The 20354-nt window shown below is 40.9% G+C and overlaps 1 protein-coding gene across 1 annotated transcript in view; it reads left to right on the top strand.

Moving 5' to 3' along the window:
• Window positions 1-11263, top strand: part of GOT1 (glutamic-oxaloacetic transaminase 1) — a 29925-nt gene extending 18662 nt beyond the window's left edge. The window contains exons 3-9 of the mRNA XM_030865303.3: window positions 2563-2686; window positions 3318-3430; window positions 3655-3759; window positions 5179-5329; window positions 5415-5580; window positions 6353-6495; window positions 10434-11263. Coding sequence (XP_030721163.1) covers window positions 2563-2686; window positions 3318-3430; window positions 3655-3759; window positions 5179-5329; window positions 5415-5580; window positions 6353-6495; window positions 10434-10573 — 942 coding nt within the window. The 3' untranslated portion in view covers window positions 10574-11263. The remainder of the gene's footprint in view (window positions 1-2562; window positions 2687-3317; window positions 3431-3654; window positions 3760-5178; window positions 5330-5414; window positions 5581-6352; window positions 6496-10433) is intronic.
• Window positions 11264-20354: the final 9091 nt, after the last annotated feature.

A 20354-nucleotide genomic window follows, 5' to 3' on the forward strand; every position in this document is an offset into this window, starting at 1 on the left:
TAAAACAAAACAAAAAAACCCCCCAAAAACAAAAAAAAAAGCTGAGCACAGGAAATATAAAAACTATGCTTGGGGATGTCTTTACTGATATCCACATGCACCTGTCACATATCCATGATAACTTTAAGTCCCTGCTTTAAGGGAGACCTTGCTCATTTGTATAGGAAGTATCAACATTCCTATACAAAGTGCTGAGGTATTTGAAATATGAAATAATGAATAAAGTTGACATTCAGCTTAGCTGATGACAAATCCATAAAAAATGAATGTACATTTAGGTTACATCACCTTGGTCGAGATTTGCGTAAGGAATCCAGGTAGGTCACAATGTGAAGCCCAAACCTTTAAGGTAATGGGAAGCAACAGGTACACACTGCTATATTTAAAATAGATAACCAACAAGGACCTACTGTAATAAATGAATGAATGAATGAATGAAATTATTAACATAAAAAGAAAATAAAGTAATGGGAAGGGACCAGTGCTCGGGGGGACCACTTTGAAGAACCACATCTGATGCACAGTGACCTTTTCCATCCCAGTCCACTGCCTTTGCTCCTCTCTGCAGTGGATGCTGTGCTCAGTTCCTCATTTTCCTGAACGTCAACTTCACTTCTGTTTCATGTTTCAGGCGATGTTCTTTCACAGATGCTCAGATCTCTGAATATAAATAGAGCAGTGGGGAATAATAGTGATAATTGGTATTATTGCCTAGTTCCTAGCTTAAAGGGAACTTCTGCTCGTGATTCAGTGTTCTTCATGAAGCTGACTTACTCATCATGGCTGGATCTTATTTTCTTTTCTTTTTAGTTATTTTTAGGAAGTCTCATTGCTTCTTTTTTTACCAAGCATTTATATCAGAAATAGCTCTATTGTTTTCTCCTGTTATGATGATCATTTGGGTGATCATTTTCTCTATCTAACAGCATGACAAATTTTATATTTCTTTTCTCTTTTTTTTAAAATAGGAGAAAATCAAAGTTTAATAACATATATACATGGGAGAGGTCCAGGAAAACTGACTCACTCCTATATTTGTTAATAATCGTGCATTCGTGGGATGACTAACTTGACCAAGGGAGTATTTTTATATGCACTATTGGATTCATACTGTTCATCAATATTTAGGAAGTTAGTATCAATATTCATGAAAGAGGTCTCTTTTTTTCTCTTTTTTTTCCCCTTTGTCATCTTTCAGCATTGGTGTTGACGTTAGTTTTTTTTTTTAAAGATTTTGGAAGCTTTTCTTCTTTAGGAAGTTTTTTTTTTTTTACTTCTTTATTGTGGGAAATTTCAAATATATACAAAAGTAGTTAAAACTGTAATGAACAAACCCCCATGGATCCATCAGCTAGCTTCAACAATGATCTGTATTTGGTCAGTCTTGTATATTCCCCCGCCCTCCCTGCCAAAACTGAATTATTTTATAGCAAATTACAGACATCTAAATATATATTTTAAATTATTAAAAAATTTTCCAAATAATACATGAATACATTCTCCTTATTTTTTAAAAAAACAACTTGTAGATTAGGCCAAAGTCCCTTTGACCACTATTCCCACATCCTAGGCCCGTCACCAGAGGTTGCTGCTGTTATTACATTGGTGTGTGTCCTTCCTTTTCAGTAGACATTCTTATGTGATCTTTCTCTTTCTTTCTCCTTTAGACATATTAAGCAACACGTAATTAATGACATTTCTCTACTGAAAGAGTTATGCTAAAACCTAATTAGAAGTGTGAAGGGGCAAAAGCAAAGATGTTTAGGCAGAACAACAGAAGTAGGGCCTAGTGACTAGATGTAGAGTGAGAATGCCTGGATTTATACCCAGCTCTGCCGCTCACCAGCTGCGAATCCCTTGGTGAACCACTTCTCTGAATCAATTTCCTCATGTATAAATTGGGGATCTAGAACTTACTTTACAGGGCTGTGTGAGGGTCAAACAAGAATGTGTGTGAAGGTATTTTGTAAACGGTAAAACGTAGGACTTTTATTATTGCCCAGGTGAGGCCATTTTAAGATAAGAGGAAGCTTCAGGAGAGGAGAGTAGTATTTGCATATAACCTTTGTTCTGTGAGAACATTTCTAAGGATTAATAAGCCTTTGTCATAGCGATGAGAAAGGGCATTGCAGACTGATGATAGCAAGCTCGGAACATTATTTTACCGGCTTCTGTTGGAGGGCAGTTTTGATCTTGGGATGGGTGCAAAGGGATGGGTTTGCTTTGCAGGGCACACTCTAGTGTGCCCGAGGTATGTCCTAGGGCCTAGGTATGTCCTCCCCCTCTGTGTTCAGAGGGACGCTCCTTTGGGGGTCAGACTTCCAGACTTCCTGGGTGAAGATCTGACCTTTCTGCTGAGTAGCTGGTAACTTTGAGCAAGGTGCTTCACTTCTTAGCCTTAGTTTCCTCGTTTGTAAACATGGGCAAATAATACTTTTTCATGTAGTTATGACATTTTATAGAGATAACACATTTAAGGAAGTGCTCATCATTACCATATTTTCCCTAATATTATCTGACCTCACCATTAAATAACCAGTGACCCTGCTTGTTCTCTTCCAGGTAGGAGGTGTGCAGTGTTTGGGGGGAACAGGTGCACTTCGAATTGGAGCTGAGTTCTTAGCGCGATGGTACAATGGAACAAACAACAAGGACACGCCCGTCTATGTATCCTCACCAACCTGGGGTGAGTCCTGTAGCTGTAGCGAGAGGAGAAACAGAGAAGCCAGAGGAATTCTCACATACTGTGAGACAGCTATATTGATGGGGTCCTATGGAGGCACATAGCTCAGACTCTGGGGAGTGTGTGTGTTTTGGGAGGGCTGGTGGTAGCAGAGGAAGGCTTCCTGGAAGAAGTGGTTTCCGTGTTTAGACTTGAAGGATGAGGATGGGTCGGGGCTGGCAGGGAAGGAATTATCCTCATGAATTTCACTGCTTACACTGAAAATGTAACCCAGCCCTGGATCAACTAACATGAGAATGGCTTGAGCAGTGGATTATGGTAGTACATGGGTAACCTGATGCTTAAATTCAGATTGGGACTACTTTATCCCAAGACTCTTGGTGAACTTGTGTTTTAGTGTATATTGAGCCTTCCCAGAGGAGGGAGGTCCCACTGTAGTAGGATGTAAGTCAGCATGACTAGACTGGTCAAACTTGTTGTTGGTCACAGTCATTCCTCTCAATCTTAACCCCTCACCTCCATGTCACCCAGTGGATGTTGAGCCTGTGAGGGCCCTGGAAGCTGCCTTGAGTCCCTTCTGTTCATGCCTCCTTGTGTTTGTAAAACATTTAACATTTTACCCCTTTGCTTGCAGAGAATCATAATGGTGTCTTTATTGCCGCTGGATTTAAAGAAATTCGGTCTTATCACTATTGGGATGCAGCGAAGAGAGGACTAGACCTCCAGGGTTTTCTGAATGATCTGGAGGTGGGTTATTAGAAGAAAAAGTAGACAGAATGCTATGACGTCAAGAAGAGCAGGGAAAAGTCTTTGGATCAGTTGATAGGTGAGAGAGTCTGAGACACCCTACTCAGGCCAGATGGTGGTTTCTGAAATGGCACGTAAGGAGGGAGTACCTGCCATCTGTGCCCCTGACTCTGCCCCCCATGTCCCTGCTGGTGTCAGAACTTACATAGCTTCCTTCTCTCCAGAAAGCTCCCGAGTTCTCCATCTTTGTCCTCCACGCCTGTGCACACAACCCGACTGGGACTGACCCAACTCCGGAGCAGTGGAAGCAGATTGCCTCTGTCATGAAGGTACCCGTCTTTTCAGAGCATCTCTTAAAATAGTGTGTGTTAATATTTGATGTATTCAACAGCAGTACCTATTTACGGAAGAATTTGGAAAAATGGAGAAAAGCCCAAAGAAAAAATAAGTACTAACTATAAATTCTATTACCCAAAGAAAGCCACTGTTAACATTTTGATATACAGAATGTCAGGCTCTTTTCTTTTTAAATTTTTTTTTAGTGTAGTTATACATGACATGCATGGCTATGTCACAGTACAGATTGATTAAATCAGTTGATGGCCATTTCGTGCCCAGGTTTCTTACTCTTGTGAACAATATATGTAATAAACCTCCTATTTTTTTTTTTTTTTTTTTTTTTTTTTGCGGTACGTGGGCCTCTCACTGTCGTGGCCTCTCCCGTTGTGGAGCACAGGCTCCGGACGCGCAGGCCCAGCGGCCATGGCCCACAGGCCCAGCCGCTCTGTGGCATGTGGGATCCTCCCGGACCGGGGCACGAACCCGTGTCCCCTGCATCGGCAGGCGGACTCCCAACCACTGCGCCACCAGGGAAGCCCCAAACCTCCTTTTTATTATTTCTTCGGGATAACTTTCTACACTGGAATTTCTAGCTCAAGGTGTATATATTCTTCATTAACATGTTTAAAGAATACTTCTTGATAAACTATTATGTACCAGGTGCCATAGGGGGACAATAGTGAACAAAGCAGAGGTGGTCCCGCCCTCAGAGCATACAGCCGGTTTGGGGAGACAGCCACGTACTGTGAGACAGCTGCGTTGATGGGGTCCTATGGAGGCACATAGCCCAGACTCTGGGGAGTGCGTGCATTTTGGGAGGGCTAGTGGTAGCAGAGGAAGCCTTCCTGAAAGAAGTGGTTTCCGTGTTTAGACTTGAAGGATGAGGATGGGTCAGGGCTGCAGGGAAGGAATGTTTCCTGCAGAGGGAAGAGCACCATCAAAAGCCCAAGGCAGAGGTCATGGTCCATATGAGGAAGTAAAAGTAATTCTTGGTACGGGCTGGAGTTCCAGGGGAGGGGGCGAGTGAGTGATGAGGCTAGAGAGGTAAATGGGGGCCAGGTCCTGTGCTGAAGCCTCGGACTTTATTCTGAGGGCAGTGGGGAGCCCCTGGAAATCTTTGATGTCATGGAGTGACATGATCAGATGTGCCCTTGTTGGCAAAGCAGCATCGTGATACTCTAGGACAATATACTTAAAAAAATAAGGTTTACCGAAGTTAGATTTGTTGGTTGGTATTTAGGTGAATAGAGAAACAGATGTAAAGTGGAGTTGGATGCAGAAAGGAAAGAGGTAGGAGAAATGGACAGGGGTGAGACATTCCTTCCAGGCACCAGTTGGGGAAGGAAGGCCGGTGTCTGAGGTTGGTTCCAGGAGGATTTCCTGCCCTGACTCACTTTCCTTTCTCGCAGCGCCGGTTTCTGTTCCCCTTCTTTGACTCAGCCTATCAGGGCTTCGCATCTGGCAACCTGGAAAAAGACGCCTGGGCCATTCGCTATTTTGTGTCTGAAGGGTTCGAGCTCTTCTGTGCCCAGTCCTTCTCCAAGAACTTCGGGCTCTACAGTGAGTGCTGTCATGAGTTACAGCCCAGCTGCCCCGGCCTCGCCGCCCCCGGAGCCCCAAGGCTGATTCTCCTCCTTCCTTTTAGATGAGCGAGTGGGGAATCTGACCGTGGTTGCGAAAGAACCTGATAGCATCCTCCGGGTCCTTTCCCAGATGGAGAAGATAGTGCGAATTACGTGGTCCAATCCCCCTGCTCAGGGAGCACGAATCGTGGCCCATACCCTCTCTGACCCTGAGCTTTTTAATGAATGGTAAGGGGCTCAACGCCGATGGGCGAAGCGTGGGGATGCAGAACAGCGATTGTTCCATTACATTTAACTGTCTCTTCCTTTTATGCTGGCAGAGGCAGGACAAAAATACTTGAACCTCTTTTGAGTGTCAGTTATTATTTCTGTAAAATAGGGCTGACACTTACACTGTGTGTAACAGAGCACTGGGAACATAGGAAGGAGGCCCTCAGTGAATGGGAGTTTCCCCCACTCTCCCACCACCCAGGCTTCCTCCCCTTAAAGTTGGGAAATACAGGTAGGAATTTCTGATAAAATAGAATATCTAACTTCAAGTTAGTGCAACAATTTTGGGGCTCTTCATTCTTATCTAATTTATATACTTTTTGTCTTATTTTGAAACAGTAATTTTTTTGTAGTAGCTAAATCTGCAATCTCTACTTAATTACACCTGATAAAATACATTATCCTGTCTCAAGCAGCACCTAGCTGAAGAAAATATATTATCCTGTCTCAAGCAGCACCTAGCTGAAGTCTGAGTTAAAACATAAGTGGTATTACAGCCAGTATACCTAAGACTAGCCATAAACTCCATCAGTAAATAAAGTCCTTTCCTTCTGCCTAGTAAGTCTATCTCTCTGGTCTTCTTATCTACCCATCCAGGCATCCACATACCATAATAGGCAGGTTGTGATCATGTTTTCAGCTTACAGATTAAATTACATTTAAAAAATTTTTCTTTTTTCGTGTACCATCTCTCCTGTGTGGATTGGTATTCATATTGCTGTCCACTCAGGACAGGTAACGTGAAGACAATGGCTGACCGTATTCTGACCATGAGATCTGAGCTCAGGGCACGATTAGAAGCCCTCAAGACCCCTGGAACCTGGAACCATATCACGGAGCAGATTGGAATGTTCAGTTTCACCGGGTTGAACCGTAAGTGGCCCCACCGCCTCGAATACTCACTGTTGGACACAGCACTCCTCACAGCCAGTGTTCTTGGGCTTGGCTCCCTTAGCTGTTGCCCATTTGGTCAGCTATGACTTTGGACCAGAACAAATTAGATTTTCTCAGTGTGCCCCACCCATCTCCTGGACTGCTTGGGTCTCAGAAGAGCATTGTGTGGTCTACCCTCCAGAACATAACTCAGATACTTTCATTTTTATGGGCTTGGGAAGTGGCTCAGAGCCAGCTGGGAAGTAACAGGATTTGTACCTTGGAGCCTTGATTTATGAAACATCTTTTATAAATGCTTAGGCACCTTTTGGGTTTTCCTTAACCTTAAGTATAAATATTACATATGATTATCGAAGGACCTAATTTCTTAACAGGTCTTTCCTAGTCTCCAAGCATTGCCTAGGTTACAACATTCTCTTTTCACTTCATAAATAAGAATTTAGATTGGTAGTTGGAATTAAAAGTCAGTTGACAGTCTAGCAGGCAGACATGCACGATCTTGGTCAGCCGTCAGTAGGGTGTATCAGTGATTGGCCATCCCGTCTGATGATAGAGGACTCATTCATTTAATAAGTAATTCCTGAGCACCTCAAGCCAAGCCACTGGTTGCATGGTGCAGATATGACCTCCCTGTGGAGCTTGTGTCTGAGTGGCTCAGGGGACAGATGTGTGCCTTTGGGTAGTCAGTAGAACCTTAGGTACTGGGAGGTACTATAAACCAGGGCCATCAGAGTGCCTGTTTGAAATGGGCTCAGAAAAAAGCCAAAAGAAAGGTGGTAAAGACTGTATATTGCAGACTCACTGAAACACTTTGGGGTAAAATGAGGCTAACCAAGAAAGTAAACGGATAGCTCAGTTAGCCTTTGGTGTCCTCACAGTTCTGGAATGGGGAATTAGTTCACTTAATTAAGGAAAATCATCTTTATACAATTTTTAAGATATTAAGTGTAATGGAAATGGTGTTTAGTAGTAATATTCTTTTTTTTTCCCTAGCCACATTTCTTTTTTTTTTTAAAATAGATTTATTTATTTATTCATTTATTTAATTTTTGGCTGCATTGGGTCTTCCTTGCTGCATGCGGGTTTTCTCTAGTTGCTGAGAGCAGGGGCTACTCTTTGTTGCGGTGCGCGGGCTTTTTGTTGTGGTGGCTTCTCTTATTGCAGAGCAGGGGCTCTAGGCACGCGGGCTTCAGCAGTTGTGGCTCACGGGCTCTAGAGCGCAGGCTTAGTAGTTGTGGCATACGGGCTTAGCTGCTCTGTGGCATGTGGAATCTTCCCGGACCAGGGCTCGAACCCATGTCCCGTACATTGGCAGGTGGATTCTTAACCACTACGCCACCAGGGAAGCCCTCTTTTTTTTTTTTAATTTATTTTTTTATGCAGCAGGTTCTTATTAGTTATCTATTTTATACATATTAGTGTATACATGTCAATCCCAATCTCCCTATTCATCCCACCACCACCACCCCGCCACTTCCCCCCTTGGTGTCCATACGTTTGTTCTCTACATCTGTGTCTCTATTTCTGCCTTGCAAACCAGTTAATCTGTACAATTTTTCTAGATTCCACATATATGTGTTAATATACGATATTTGTTTTTCTCTTTCTGACTTACTTCACTCTGTATGACAGTCTCTAGGTCCACCCACATCTCTACAAATGACCCAATTTTGTTCCTTTTTACGGCTGAGTAATAGTCCATATGTACCACATCTTTATCCATTTGTCTGTCGATGGGCTTGCTTCCATGACCTGGCTATTGTAAAGAGTGCTGCAGTGAACACTGGGGTGCATGTGAGTAGTAATATTCTAAAAGCTCACAAGGTGGGGATGTCTTCCCATGAAGTATCCATATTGTCCCACTCTCCAGAGTAGGAAATTAGTTTTATTATGAATTGAAAAGTGGTGAGAATAGACCTGGCCTTATAACATAAAGTTATACTTTTAGAACTTGGCATTATTTACCCTTTTTAAAAACAGGGTTTGTTTTTTTTCTTCCCGACATTTTATTAGGAAAAATTTTAAACATACAGAAAAGTTAGAGGACTTGAACCCCATGTGCCCGCCACATAGTTTCTACAATTCTCATGTTGTGGTACTTCCTTTTCTACATTTTATCTCTCAGAACAGGGGCTTTCATCCTGAAATATTTTTAAAATTGGGTATGCCTATATTGGCCTTTTTCTAGGGAAAAGTCCCTAACTTTTACTAGCTTCTCAACTGTGATACTCCCTTTCCCCATAAAAGTAGAGAAGTTTCATTTCTATTTAAGAAAACGGGGCGGGAGCCCTGTAACCACAACATCTACCTCTGGGGCATAGGCTTTACAAGGTGCTGTGCCCGTGGCTCTGTTGATGTGTGAGGTTAGGCGCTCTCTCCTTGGATGGCTGTAATTCACATAGTTAAAGCTGATCAGGGCTACTGTGAAGGTGGCTTTGTTTGGAGGGGCCCAAAGGTAGCACTGAGTACAGGGTCTAGGTTTTTCACTTCCATACAGAGGCAGTATAGTATCCTGGCTAAGAGCTGAGAGCCGGGAGTTATACTGCCTACCTTAAAATTCCAGATTCACAGCTGACTAGCTGTGTGACCTTGGGAAGGTCATTTAACTTCCATCTATGCCATCTGTAACATGGGGGCGATAAGGTTATTATCAAGATTAACTGAGCTAATATAAAGTGCTTAGAACACTGCCTGGCACCTAATGTTTGCTCCTCTGATGATTATGAATTTATTACTGTCTTAGTCTGCTTGGGCTGCTATAACAAAATGTCATAGACTGGGTGGCTTAAACAACAGAAATTTATTCCTCACAGTTCTGGAGGCTGGGAAGTCTGAGATCAGGATGCCAGCATCAACAGGTTCTGATCGGGTTTCTCTTCCTAGCTTGCAAGTGGCTGTCTTCTTGCTGTATCCTCACATGAAGGGAGGAGGTGAGGGGGGGAGAGAGAGAGAGAGAGCTCGTGCATGAGCAAGCCTCTCTGGTCTCTTCTTATAAAGGTCACTATTCCCATCATGCATGCTTACCCTCGTGACCTCATCTAAACCTAATTACCAGGCAAAGGCTCCACCTCCTAATACCATCACAATGGGGCTTAGGGTTTCAAAGTATGAATTTTGGAGAGACACAAACATTCAGTCCATGACAATTATTATTATCCTGATCCCTCAAATTGATGGTGCCTTAAGGGTGCTAATTACTTAGGGGAAAAAAATCAGCTAAAATTCTCTCATGGATTTGCAATAAAGCAAAAAAAGCTCTAGAGATTGTGGCAGAAGGGAAGTACAGGCAGTCCCTTCCCATTTCATACAGCAGCGTTTCTGCAGACTCATGGGAAAACCCTCCTGTGTGTGTGTGTGTGAATGAGAGCTGAGATGCGCCAGGCCCGAGAGGTCTCTGCAGTGTTCAGGCTGCGGGTTCGCACACACAGCATTTATCCAGCAATGCTCATCTCAGGGCCTTGTCCAATGTACTGTGAAAATGAAACGTCAAAGGGAAGTTGCTCTGGGTGCTCAGGCTTAAACAAATAGAGGTAAAGGAAGAGATAAACAAAGCAGTTCTTAACCAGTTTTTCATATTAATGGATTGTTCTTAGGTCTGTGGGTTTGGTTGAGTGGATAGGGTGTCCCGGTGAACGTAACCTCCAAGGTTTGGTTGGGAGGTAGTCCCAGATTAAAATTCCCATCAGGAAGAACCGTGTTAAACTTGCTGGGGATTAGGAAATTAGCTCATAAGAGTAGTTTCCAGAATCTGCTGAGCGTATTTCTCACTGTGTCAGGTGGACAAAATAACTCCTATTGTTTTGCTTCTCTGTGTTAGGGGGAAGAAAGGAAATTGTCATTGTAATGGACTCTCTGGACCTCCATTACTTAAAGGATTCCTACTGCTCTGATTATGTATCTCTTTTGGTTTTCAACAGCCAAGCAGGTTGAGTATCTGGTCAATGAAAAGCACATCTATCTGCTGCCAAGTGGTCGGATCAACATGTGTGGCTTAACCACCAAAAACCTAGATTATGTGGCCAGCTCCATCCATGAAGCAGTCACCAAAATCCAGTGAAGAAACACCACCCAAACAAGCACCACCAAAGCGGTCCTCTGTCTCGTGTATTCCCTACCTGCACAAACCTGGTTGTATACATCACAACTAGATTAGAGACTACTGAGGGACAGAAAAGCTGTTCTGGTGAGGCGGTTTCTGTTTAAGCTGGCCTCACGGGAAGAGAACATGTCTTGAAAGGAAATGGGGATCTGGGATTAGAGCCCGTTTGGAGGCCAGAGCAAATTAAGGCTTTTATTTGAGAAGAATAAAAAGATACTTTGATGATGAAATGTAGATGTCTTGCCCCCTCGCTGGAAGCAGGAGTATTGCCCATGTCACTTGTGTGCTCCTCTGTGTTGCTTTACTCTGTACAAATTTGAGTCCCAAAGATCAAGTTGTCTGAAGAGCCAAGTGTGATTGTGGGTGTCATTTGTGTCATTAAAACTCGTCATCTCGCAGAGTCTCTGTCTCCCTGCTCTTTCTGCATGGTTGTGTCCCTGTCCCTAAGCTTGAGTTCTTTAGAGTGACCAAGTTAAGAAATACATTTATATCTCACCCACACATTTAACTGACATGAAAGTTTCATAAAACAGTATTTACCCTTGCTATGTGTAATGCATTCTGATATTTTCTATTCTATTCTATTCTATTCTATTCTATTCTATTCTGTTTCACTAAAGTAATAAAGTGAAAGTGCTGATTGAGGCCCATGGACTTGATTTTGTCATCCGCTAATGGGTTGTAACCCATGATTTAAAGTGAATGCTGGGGCATAGAGAATGGACTTGAGGACATGGGGAGGGGGAAGGGTAAGCTGGGACGAAGTGAGAGAGTGGCATGGACATATATACACTACCAAATGTAAAATAGATAGCTAGTGGGATGCAGCCACATAGCACAGGGAGATCAGCTCGGTGCTTTGCGACCACCTAGAGGGGTGGGATAGGGAGAGTGGGAGGGAGATGCAACAGGGAGGGGATATGGGGATATATGTATGCATATAGCTGATTCACTTTGTTATACAGCAGAAACTAACACACCATTGTAAAACAATTATACTCCAATAAAGATGTTAAAAAAAAAGTGAATGCTAAGAGTGGGATTTACCCGTTGCCAAAGAAAAAACTAAAATATATTCCTGCAATCTGCCTCCCTTTAGTGAACTCACCATAACATAGCCCTTTGACAGTTTTGTCCTTCAGAGGCCAGCCATCTTCATATGTTACTTAAGAAACTGAACTTCATGCATTCATAGAAGGGTTGACATCACTCAGGGTGATTCTAGAACCCAGTCCCTCCCACTGTAGTTGGAGTACCTCTTAGTCTATTGAAACTATTAGAGCCACTTAAACATAGATCACATTTTCCAGGGAGTCCAAGGGACTCTCCAAATGATGATTTAGTAGAATTTGAGTTTTACTTAAAACAAGAGGGTCTACTAATTGGTGTCTTAAAACTGAAAAGTAATTCTTGTTATGTTAACAGGATCTGCCCCTTTTTAGGATGCCTTTGAGTTGTTATAAAATCCTACAGTCTTTTTTTTTTTTTTTTTCCAGACTGGAAGAATATATTTGCCATGCATATAATAGACAAAGGATTACTATTCAGAATTATAAAGAATTACTGTTATACAGGATTACTATCTGGGATTTTTTATTTTAACTTTTAAAATCCTACAAATTAAAAGAAAAATACAGATAACCCAGTAGAAAAATGAACAAAGGATACGAACAGGTAATTCAGAGGGAAAACTCAAATCAATTATAAACAATGAAAATGTTCTGAACATCGCTAGAAAAAATGGAAATGTAATGAAAGTAACAGGATACTATTTTACACTTAGATTGGGGAAATGGGAAATATGGTACAAATATGTTGGAGAGCAATTTGGCAACATTTTGAAAAGCTGAGGATGTGTGTACTTTACAATCAAGGAATCATATGCACTTTATGTATGCACGTTAGAGAAACTCACTTGTGCACCTGGAGAGAGCCATGAGAGTGACCAGGGCACAGTGTAACAGTGAAGAGATGAAAACACAAGTGTGCATCAGTAGGGGGTACATCAGCACCCCACATCCAGTACAGTCACAGGACTGGACATGGCACCAGAGCTGTGTGTGTCAATGAGGGTAAAGCTCACACATGATTTTGAGTGGATGAAAGGTGAGATGAGATGCCATTTATGATACCATTTCTCAAAATGTGCTGCATATTGTAGTTGCTTATGAATACATACATATGTAATAAAAATTTTAAATATAGGTAGGAAAGGTACACATCAATCTCAGGACAGTGGTTACCAGTGAGGAGAAACGGAGTGAGACGGTGAGGCGCTTAACCTATAACTGTGATATTTTCTTTAAAAATTATGTATCTAAAAGAAATATGAGGAGAGTCTTTATTAATAAAATTAACATTTACTGAATACAATTTGCCATTGTCAGGCACTATTGTAAGCCCTTGTATGTATCGGTTCACTTAATCCTCAACAATAAATCAGTGTGGTAGGTACTAATGTTATCATCACCCTTTGCAGAGGAGAAAAGCAGCATAGTAAATCAAGTAACTTGCCTAATATTAATATTAGTCACATGACTAGTAGGTGCTAGGATTTGAACCTAAGAAGTCTGGGTCCAGAGTCCATAAGCTTAAGCTATTACTCTACCCTGTTGCTGTGCCTTATTCTCTCTGAATCTCCTAAAGCAGGAAGGGCGAGTACGGAGCAGTTCTCAGGGGCTCAGAGCGTAGCCTGTGATTCGCTCAGTGTCAAGGGCAGAGTAGCCTACGTGGCCTTCTCTGTCAGAATTCAGTCTTTCTGAAGCCTAATCTGGAACTCTGTGATTCCAAAAGGTACAGGGTGGCCAAGGTACAGGATGAGGCCACGGCCTCATCCGAGGCCGCCTCCTACACCTGCCTCTCCCTCAAAATACCTGTCTGTTCAGTCTTCCACTCTTCCCTGTCAGGAAGAGGGAAGACACTCCTCACCAATTCCTTCTTCAGGATCTGCCAGGAATGGGACACCATATATCTCCTCATGGCTCCTGAGCTGGCAAATGGCACAACAGCCCCTTTGCCTTTCAAGGGTAGAACCACAAATCTTTCCCCAAGAATCCAGTTATACTAGAAATAAAGTTTCCTTAGTGGCAAGGTAAGAGCTCCTCTCCATTCCTCATATCCGACCAACAGTGGCTGGAAGCCTTGTTTGGACAGATCTCATGTCACAATGGAGGATTCTGGAAGGAACAGGGGACAGTGGGAAATAATTGGAATCTGGGAATCTAATGTTTACTGAGAACTCATAGGCATTATCTTAGTTAATCCTCACAACTACTACAAATAACCCAGAGGGACTTCACACCCAGTCCTTACATGAGGCTGAGGCTCAAAGTAGCTAAATGACTATGAGTCATGGGGCCATCTTAAAGTGGGAGGCTGCTGGGCTGGAGGTGGGGGCACCCAACACCTCAGCCTGGGGACCACTCTGAGGCTTAGAAACGAACCCCTGGAGTGTAGGTACAAGGCACTATCCTGTAAATCTTGTTAAGTCAGCAAATCAGGAACACTCCGTGTTGGGCTGCGCACCACAGGCCTGCAAGCCCTGTACTTACCCAGCCTCAAGACCGAAGAAATAAAATCCTACAGTCTTGAAGGACAATCAGGGTCTCAGAAATCATTAACTCCAGCCTCTCTCCCAGTGCAAGAGTCTCTTCTATGTTGTCCCTGACTCATCACTTTTAACTGGGGTGGGTTGGGTTCTTTCTTTTTTTTCTTTTCCCACAGCACGTTTTACATGCTTACATTAAATTATATGTTCATTTATTTATTTTTAATTTTATTTATTTTTTATACAGCAGGTTCTTATTAGTTATCTATTTTATACATATTAGTGTATATATGTCAATCCCAATCTCTCAATTCATCCCACCACCATCCCCACCCCCCCACCACTTTCCCCCTTGGTGTCCTTATGTTTGTTCTCTACATCTGTGTCTCTATTTCTGCCCTGCAAACCAGTTCATCTGTACCATTTTTCTAGGTTCCACATATATGAATTAATATACGATATTTGTTTTTCTCTTTCTGACTTAACTTCACTCTGTATGACAGTCTCTAGATCCATCCATGTCTCTACAAATGACCCAATTGGGTTCCTTTTTATGGCTGAGTAATATTCCATTGTATATATGTACCACATCTTCTTTATCCATTCATCTGTCAATGGGCATTTAGCTTGCTTCCATGGCCTGGCTATTGTAAATAGTGCTGCAATGAACATTGGGGTGCATGTGTCTTTTCGAATTATAGTTTTCTCAGGGTATATGCCAGGTAGTGGGATTGCTGGATCATATGGTAATTCTATTTTTACTTTTTTGAGGAACCTCCATACTGTTCTCTATAGTGGCCATATCAATTTACATTCCCACCAACAGTGCAAGAGGGTTCCCTTTTCTCCACACCCTCTCCAGCATTTGTTGTTTGTAGATTTTCTGATGATGCCCATTCTAACTGGTGTGAGGTGATACCTCATTGTAGTTTTGATTTGCATTTCTCTAATAATTCGTGATGTTGAGCAGCTTTTCATGCTTTTTGGCCATCTGTATATCTTCTTTGGAGAAATGTCTATTTAGGCTTTCTTCCCATTTTTGGATTGGGTTGTTTGTTTTTTTACTATTGAGCTGCATGAGCTGTTTATATATTTTGAAGATTAATCCTCTGTCCGATGATTCATTTGCAAATATATTCTGAGGGTTGTCTTTTCGTCTTGTTGTAGTTTCCTTTGCTTTGCAAAAGCTTTTACGTTTCATTAGGTTCCATTTGTTTATTTTTGTTTTTATTTCCATTACTCTAGGAGGTGGGTCAAACAAGATCTTGCTGTGATTTATGTCCAAGAGTGTTCTTCCTATGTTTTCCTCTAAGAGTTTTATAGTGTCCAGTCTTACATTTAGATCTTTAATCCGTTTTGAGTTTATTTTTGTGTATGGTGTTAGGGAGTGTTCTAATTTCATTCTTTTACATGTAGCTGTCCAGTTTTCCCAGCACCATTTAATGAAGAGACTGTCTTTTTTCCGTTGTATATCCTTGCCTTTGTCATAGATTAGTTGACATAGGTGTGTGGGTTTATCTCTGGGCTTTCTATCCTGTTCCATTGATCTATATTTCAGTTTTTGTGCCAGTACCTTATTGTCTTGATTACTGTAGCTTTGTAGTATGGTCTGAAGTCAGGGAGTCTGATTCTCCAGCTCCCTTTTTTTCCCTCAAGACTGCTTTGGCTATTCAGGGTCTTTTGTGTCTCCATACAAATTTTAAGATTTTTTGTACTAGTTCTGAAAAAATGCCACTGGTAATTTGATAGGGATTGCATTGAATCTGTAGATTGCTTTGGGTAGTATAGTCATCTTCACAATATTGATTCTTCCAATCGAAGAACATGATATATCTCTCCATTTGTTGGTGTCATCTTTGATTTCTTTCATCAGTGTCTTAATATTTTTCTGCATACAGGTCTTTTGTCTCCTTAGGTAGGTTTATTCCTAGGTATTTTATTCTTTTTGTTGCAATGGTGAATGGGATTGTTTCCTTAATTTCTCTTTCTGATCTTTTGTTGTTAGTGTATAGAAATGTAAGAGATTTCTGTGCATTAATTTTGTATCCTGCAACTTTACCAAATTCATTGATTAGCTCTAGTAGTTTTCTGGTGGCATCTTAGGTTTCTCTATGTATAGTATCATGTCATCTGCAAACAGTGAGTTTTACTTCTTCTTTTCCAATTTGTATTCCTTTTATTTCTTTTTCTTCTCTGATTGCCGTGGCTAGGACTTCCAAAACTATGTTGAATAATAGTGGCAAGAGTGGACATCCTTGTCTTGTTCCTGATCTTAGAGGAAATGCTTTCAGTGTTTCACCATTGAGAATGATGTTTGCTGTGGGTTTGTCGTATATGGCCTTTATTATGTTGAGGTAGGTTCCCTCTCTGCCCACTTTCTGGAGAGTTTTTATCATAAATGGGTGTTGAATTTTGTCAAAAGCTTTTTCTGCATGTATTGAGAAGATCATATGGTTCTTCTTCAATTTGTAAATATGGTGTATCACATTGATTGATTTGCATATATTGAAGAATCCTTGCATCCCTGGAATAAATCCCACTTGATCATGGTGTATGATCCTTTTAATGTGTTGTTGGATTCTGTCTGCTAGTATTTAGTTGAGGATTTTTGCATCTATATTCATCAGTGATATTGGTCTGTAATTTTGTTTTTTTGTAGTATCTTTGTCTGGTTTTGGTATCAGGGTGATGGTGACCTTGTAGAGTGAGTATGGGAGTGTTCCTCCTCTGCAATTTTTCAGAAGAGTTTGAGAAGGATGGGTGTTAGCTCGTCTCTAAATGTTTGATAGAATTCACCTGTGAAGCCATCTGGTGCCGGAGATTTGTTTGTTGGAAGACTTTTAATCAGTGTTTCAATTTCATTACTTGTGATTGGTCTGTTCATATTTTCTATTTCTTCCTGGTTCAGTCTTGGGAGGTTATACCTTTCTAAGAATTTGTCCATTTTTTCCAGGTTGTCCATTTTATTGGCATAGGGTTGCCTGTAGTAGTCTCTTATGATGCTTTCTATTTCTGCAGTGTCTGTTGTAACTTCTCCTTTTTCATTTCTAATTTTATTGATTTGAGTCCTCTTCCTTTTTTCATGATGAATCTGGCTAAGGGTTTATCAATTTTGTTTATCTTCTCAGAGAACCAGCTTTTAGTTTTATTGATCTTTGCTATTGTTTTCTTTGTTTTTATTTCATTTATGTCTGCTCTGATCTTTATGATTTCTTTCCTTCTGTTAACTTTGGATTTTGTTTGTTCTCCTTTCTCTAGTTCCTTTAGGTGTAAGGTTAAGATTGTTTATTTGAGATTTTTCTTGTTTCTTGAGGTAGGCTTGTATTGCTCTAAACCTCCCTCTTAGAACTGCTTTTGCTGCATCCCATAGGTTTCGGATCATCGTGTTTTCATTGTAATTTGTCTCTAGGTATTTTTTGATATCCTCCTTGATTTCTTCAGTGATCTCTTGGTTATTTAGTAACGTATTGTTTAGCCTCCATGTGTTTGTGTTTTTTATGTTTTTTTCCCCCCTGTAATTGATTTCTAATCTCATAGCATTGTGGTCAGAAAAGATACTTGATATGATTTCAATTTTCTTAAATTTACCGAGGCTTGATTTGTGACCCAAGATGTGCTCTATCCTGGAGAATGTTCCGTGCACACTTGAGAAGAAAGTGTAATCTGCTGTTTTTGGATGGAATGTCCTGTAAATATCACTTCAATCTATCTGGTCTATTGTTTCATTTAAAGCTTCTGTTTCCTTATTTATTTTCATTTTGGATGATGTGTCCATTGGTGTAAGTGAAGTGTTAAAGTCCCCCACTATTACTGTGTTACTGTCGATTTCCTCTTTTATAACTGTTAGCAGTTGCCTTATGTATTGAAGTGCTCCTGTGTTGGGTGCATATATATTTATAATTGTTATATCTTCTTCTTGGATCGATCCCTTGATCATTATGTAGTGTCCTTCTTTGTCTCTTGTAATAGTCTTTATTTTAAAGTCTCTTCTGTCTGATATGAGAATAGCTACTCCAGCTTTCTTTTGACTTCCATTTGCATGGAATATCTTTTTCCATCCCCTCACTTTCAGTCTGTATGTCTCCCTAGGTCTGAAGTGGGTCTCTTGTAGACAGCATATATATGGGTGTTGTTTTTGTATCCATTCAGGAAGCCTGTGTCTTTTGGTTGGAGCATTTAATTCATTCACATATAAGGTAATTATCGATATCTATGTTCCTATTACCATTTTCTTAATTGTTATGGGGTTTTTTTTGTAGGTCCTTTTCTTCTCTTGTGTTTCCCACTTAGAGAAGTTCCTTTGGCATTTGTTGTAGAGCTGGTTTGGTGGTGCTGAATTCTCTCAGCTTTTGCTTGTCTGTAGAGCTTTTGATTTCTCCATTGAATCTGAATGAGATCCTTGCTGGGTAAAGTAATCTTGGTTGTAGGTTCTTCCCTTTCATTACTTTAAATATATCGTGCCACTCCCTTCTGGCTTGTAGAGTTTCTGCTGAGAAATCAGCTGTTAACCTTATGGGAGTTCCCTTGTCTGTTATTTGTCATATTTTTCATGTTGCTTTCAATAATTTTTCTTTGTCTTTAATTTTTGTCAATTTGATTACTATGTGTCTCAGCGTGTTTCTACTTGGGTTTACCCTGCCTGGGACTGTCTGTGCTTCCTGGACTTGGGTGGCTATTTCCTTTCCCATGTTAGAGTAGTTTTCGACTATAATCTCTTCAAATATTTTCTCGGGTCCTTTGTCTCTCTTCTCCTTCTAGGACCCCTATAATGCGAATGTTGTTGTGTTTAATGTTGTCATAAAGGTCTCTTAGGCTGTCTTCATTTCTTTTCATTCTTTTTTCTTTATTCTGTTCTGCAGCAGTGAATCCACCATTCTGTCTTCCAGGTCACTTACCCATTCTTCTGCCTCAGTTATTCTGCTATTGATTCCTTCTAATGTATTTTTCATTTCAGTTATTGTATTGTTCATCTCTGTTTGTTTGTTCTTTAATTCTTCTAGGTGTTTGTTCTTTAATTCTTCTAAGTCTTTGTTAAACATTTCTTGCATCTTCTCGATCTTTGCCTCCATTCTTTTTCCGAGGTCCTGGATCATCTTCACTATCATTATTTTGAATTCTTTTCCTGGGAGGTTGCCTATCTCCACTTCATTTAATTGTTTTTCTGGGGTTTTATATTGTTCCTCCATCTGGTACAAAGCCCTCTGCCTTTGCATTTTGTCTGTCTTTCTGTGAATGTGGTTTTCCTTTCACAGGCTGCAGAATTGTAGTTCTTCTTGCTTCTGCTGTCTGCCCTCTGTGGGTTGGGTTTTTTCAATGCTTGGTGAAACATCCCATTCTACTGATGGAGTAATTTCATTACAAAGATCTTTTACCTTGATCCAGAATTTGATCTCCATCTGTCCTACTCACCCAATCCCCTTCTTCTCTTCCTTTAAACCACAGACATTAATTGTACTGGCACTTCTAATTGATGACTTTTCAAATATTTGAGAATAGTGGTTGTTATCCCTTGTTTTTGCTTCTCCCTGTGAAACTCCTCCCTCCAAGATTTTGCAGTGTTTGAGCACAGATTATGGTTACAGATCCTTCACCACCCGGCTGGCTCCCTAGCAGTCCTTCAGAAAACATGTGCAGGTGCATGATTGGGTCTAGTGGATGGGAACAGATTTCAAGTGATGAGATGACCTTGCACTCAACTCTTCATTACTTTCATTCTATTTTTCTTTCTTTCAATATTTGTTCTTCCTATTTAAAGATGCTTGCCCTTCATAAGGGAAGAATAACAAAACTTGAGTCGAATGATTCTACATTTTGTCAGTCTTCTATCATTCTTCCGAAACACAGCTTTAAACCATGAATTCTCAACAAGGGTGATAGTACCCCTTAGATAGGGGCTAAAAATTGGTTCATGAGGGCAAAGAAAGTCCGAGATATTAAAGTGATTTTGTAGTCCTGCAAAGCACAATCTTACTTGACAAAATCTTATTTCTGGGTATTTAATTTCTCTTGTTGGGGAGAATTTGAACTTAATTTTTGTCTTTAGGGGGATTGCTAATGAAAAACCGGTTGAAAACACTTCTTTAAGTCAAAGTATACCTACCAAAGTTCTCAAATGTTTTTAGTATTTAAAAAAGCCCCAATCTCAGGAGTTCCCTGGTGGTCCAGTGGTTAAGAATCTGCCTTCCAATGCAG

The sequence above is a fragment of the Globicephala melas genome, chromosome 16 (assembly GCF_963455315.2).
Source record: "Globicephala melas chromosome 16, mGloMel1.2, whole genome shotgun sequence".
NCBI lineage: Eukaryota > Metazoa > Chordata > Mammalia > Artiodactyla > Delphinidae > Globicephala > Globicephala melas.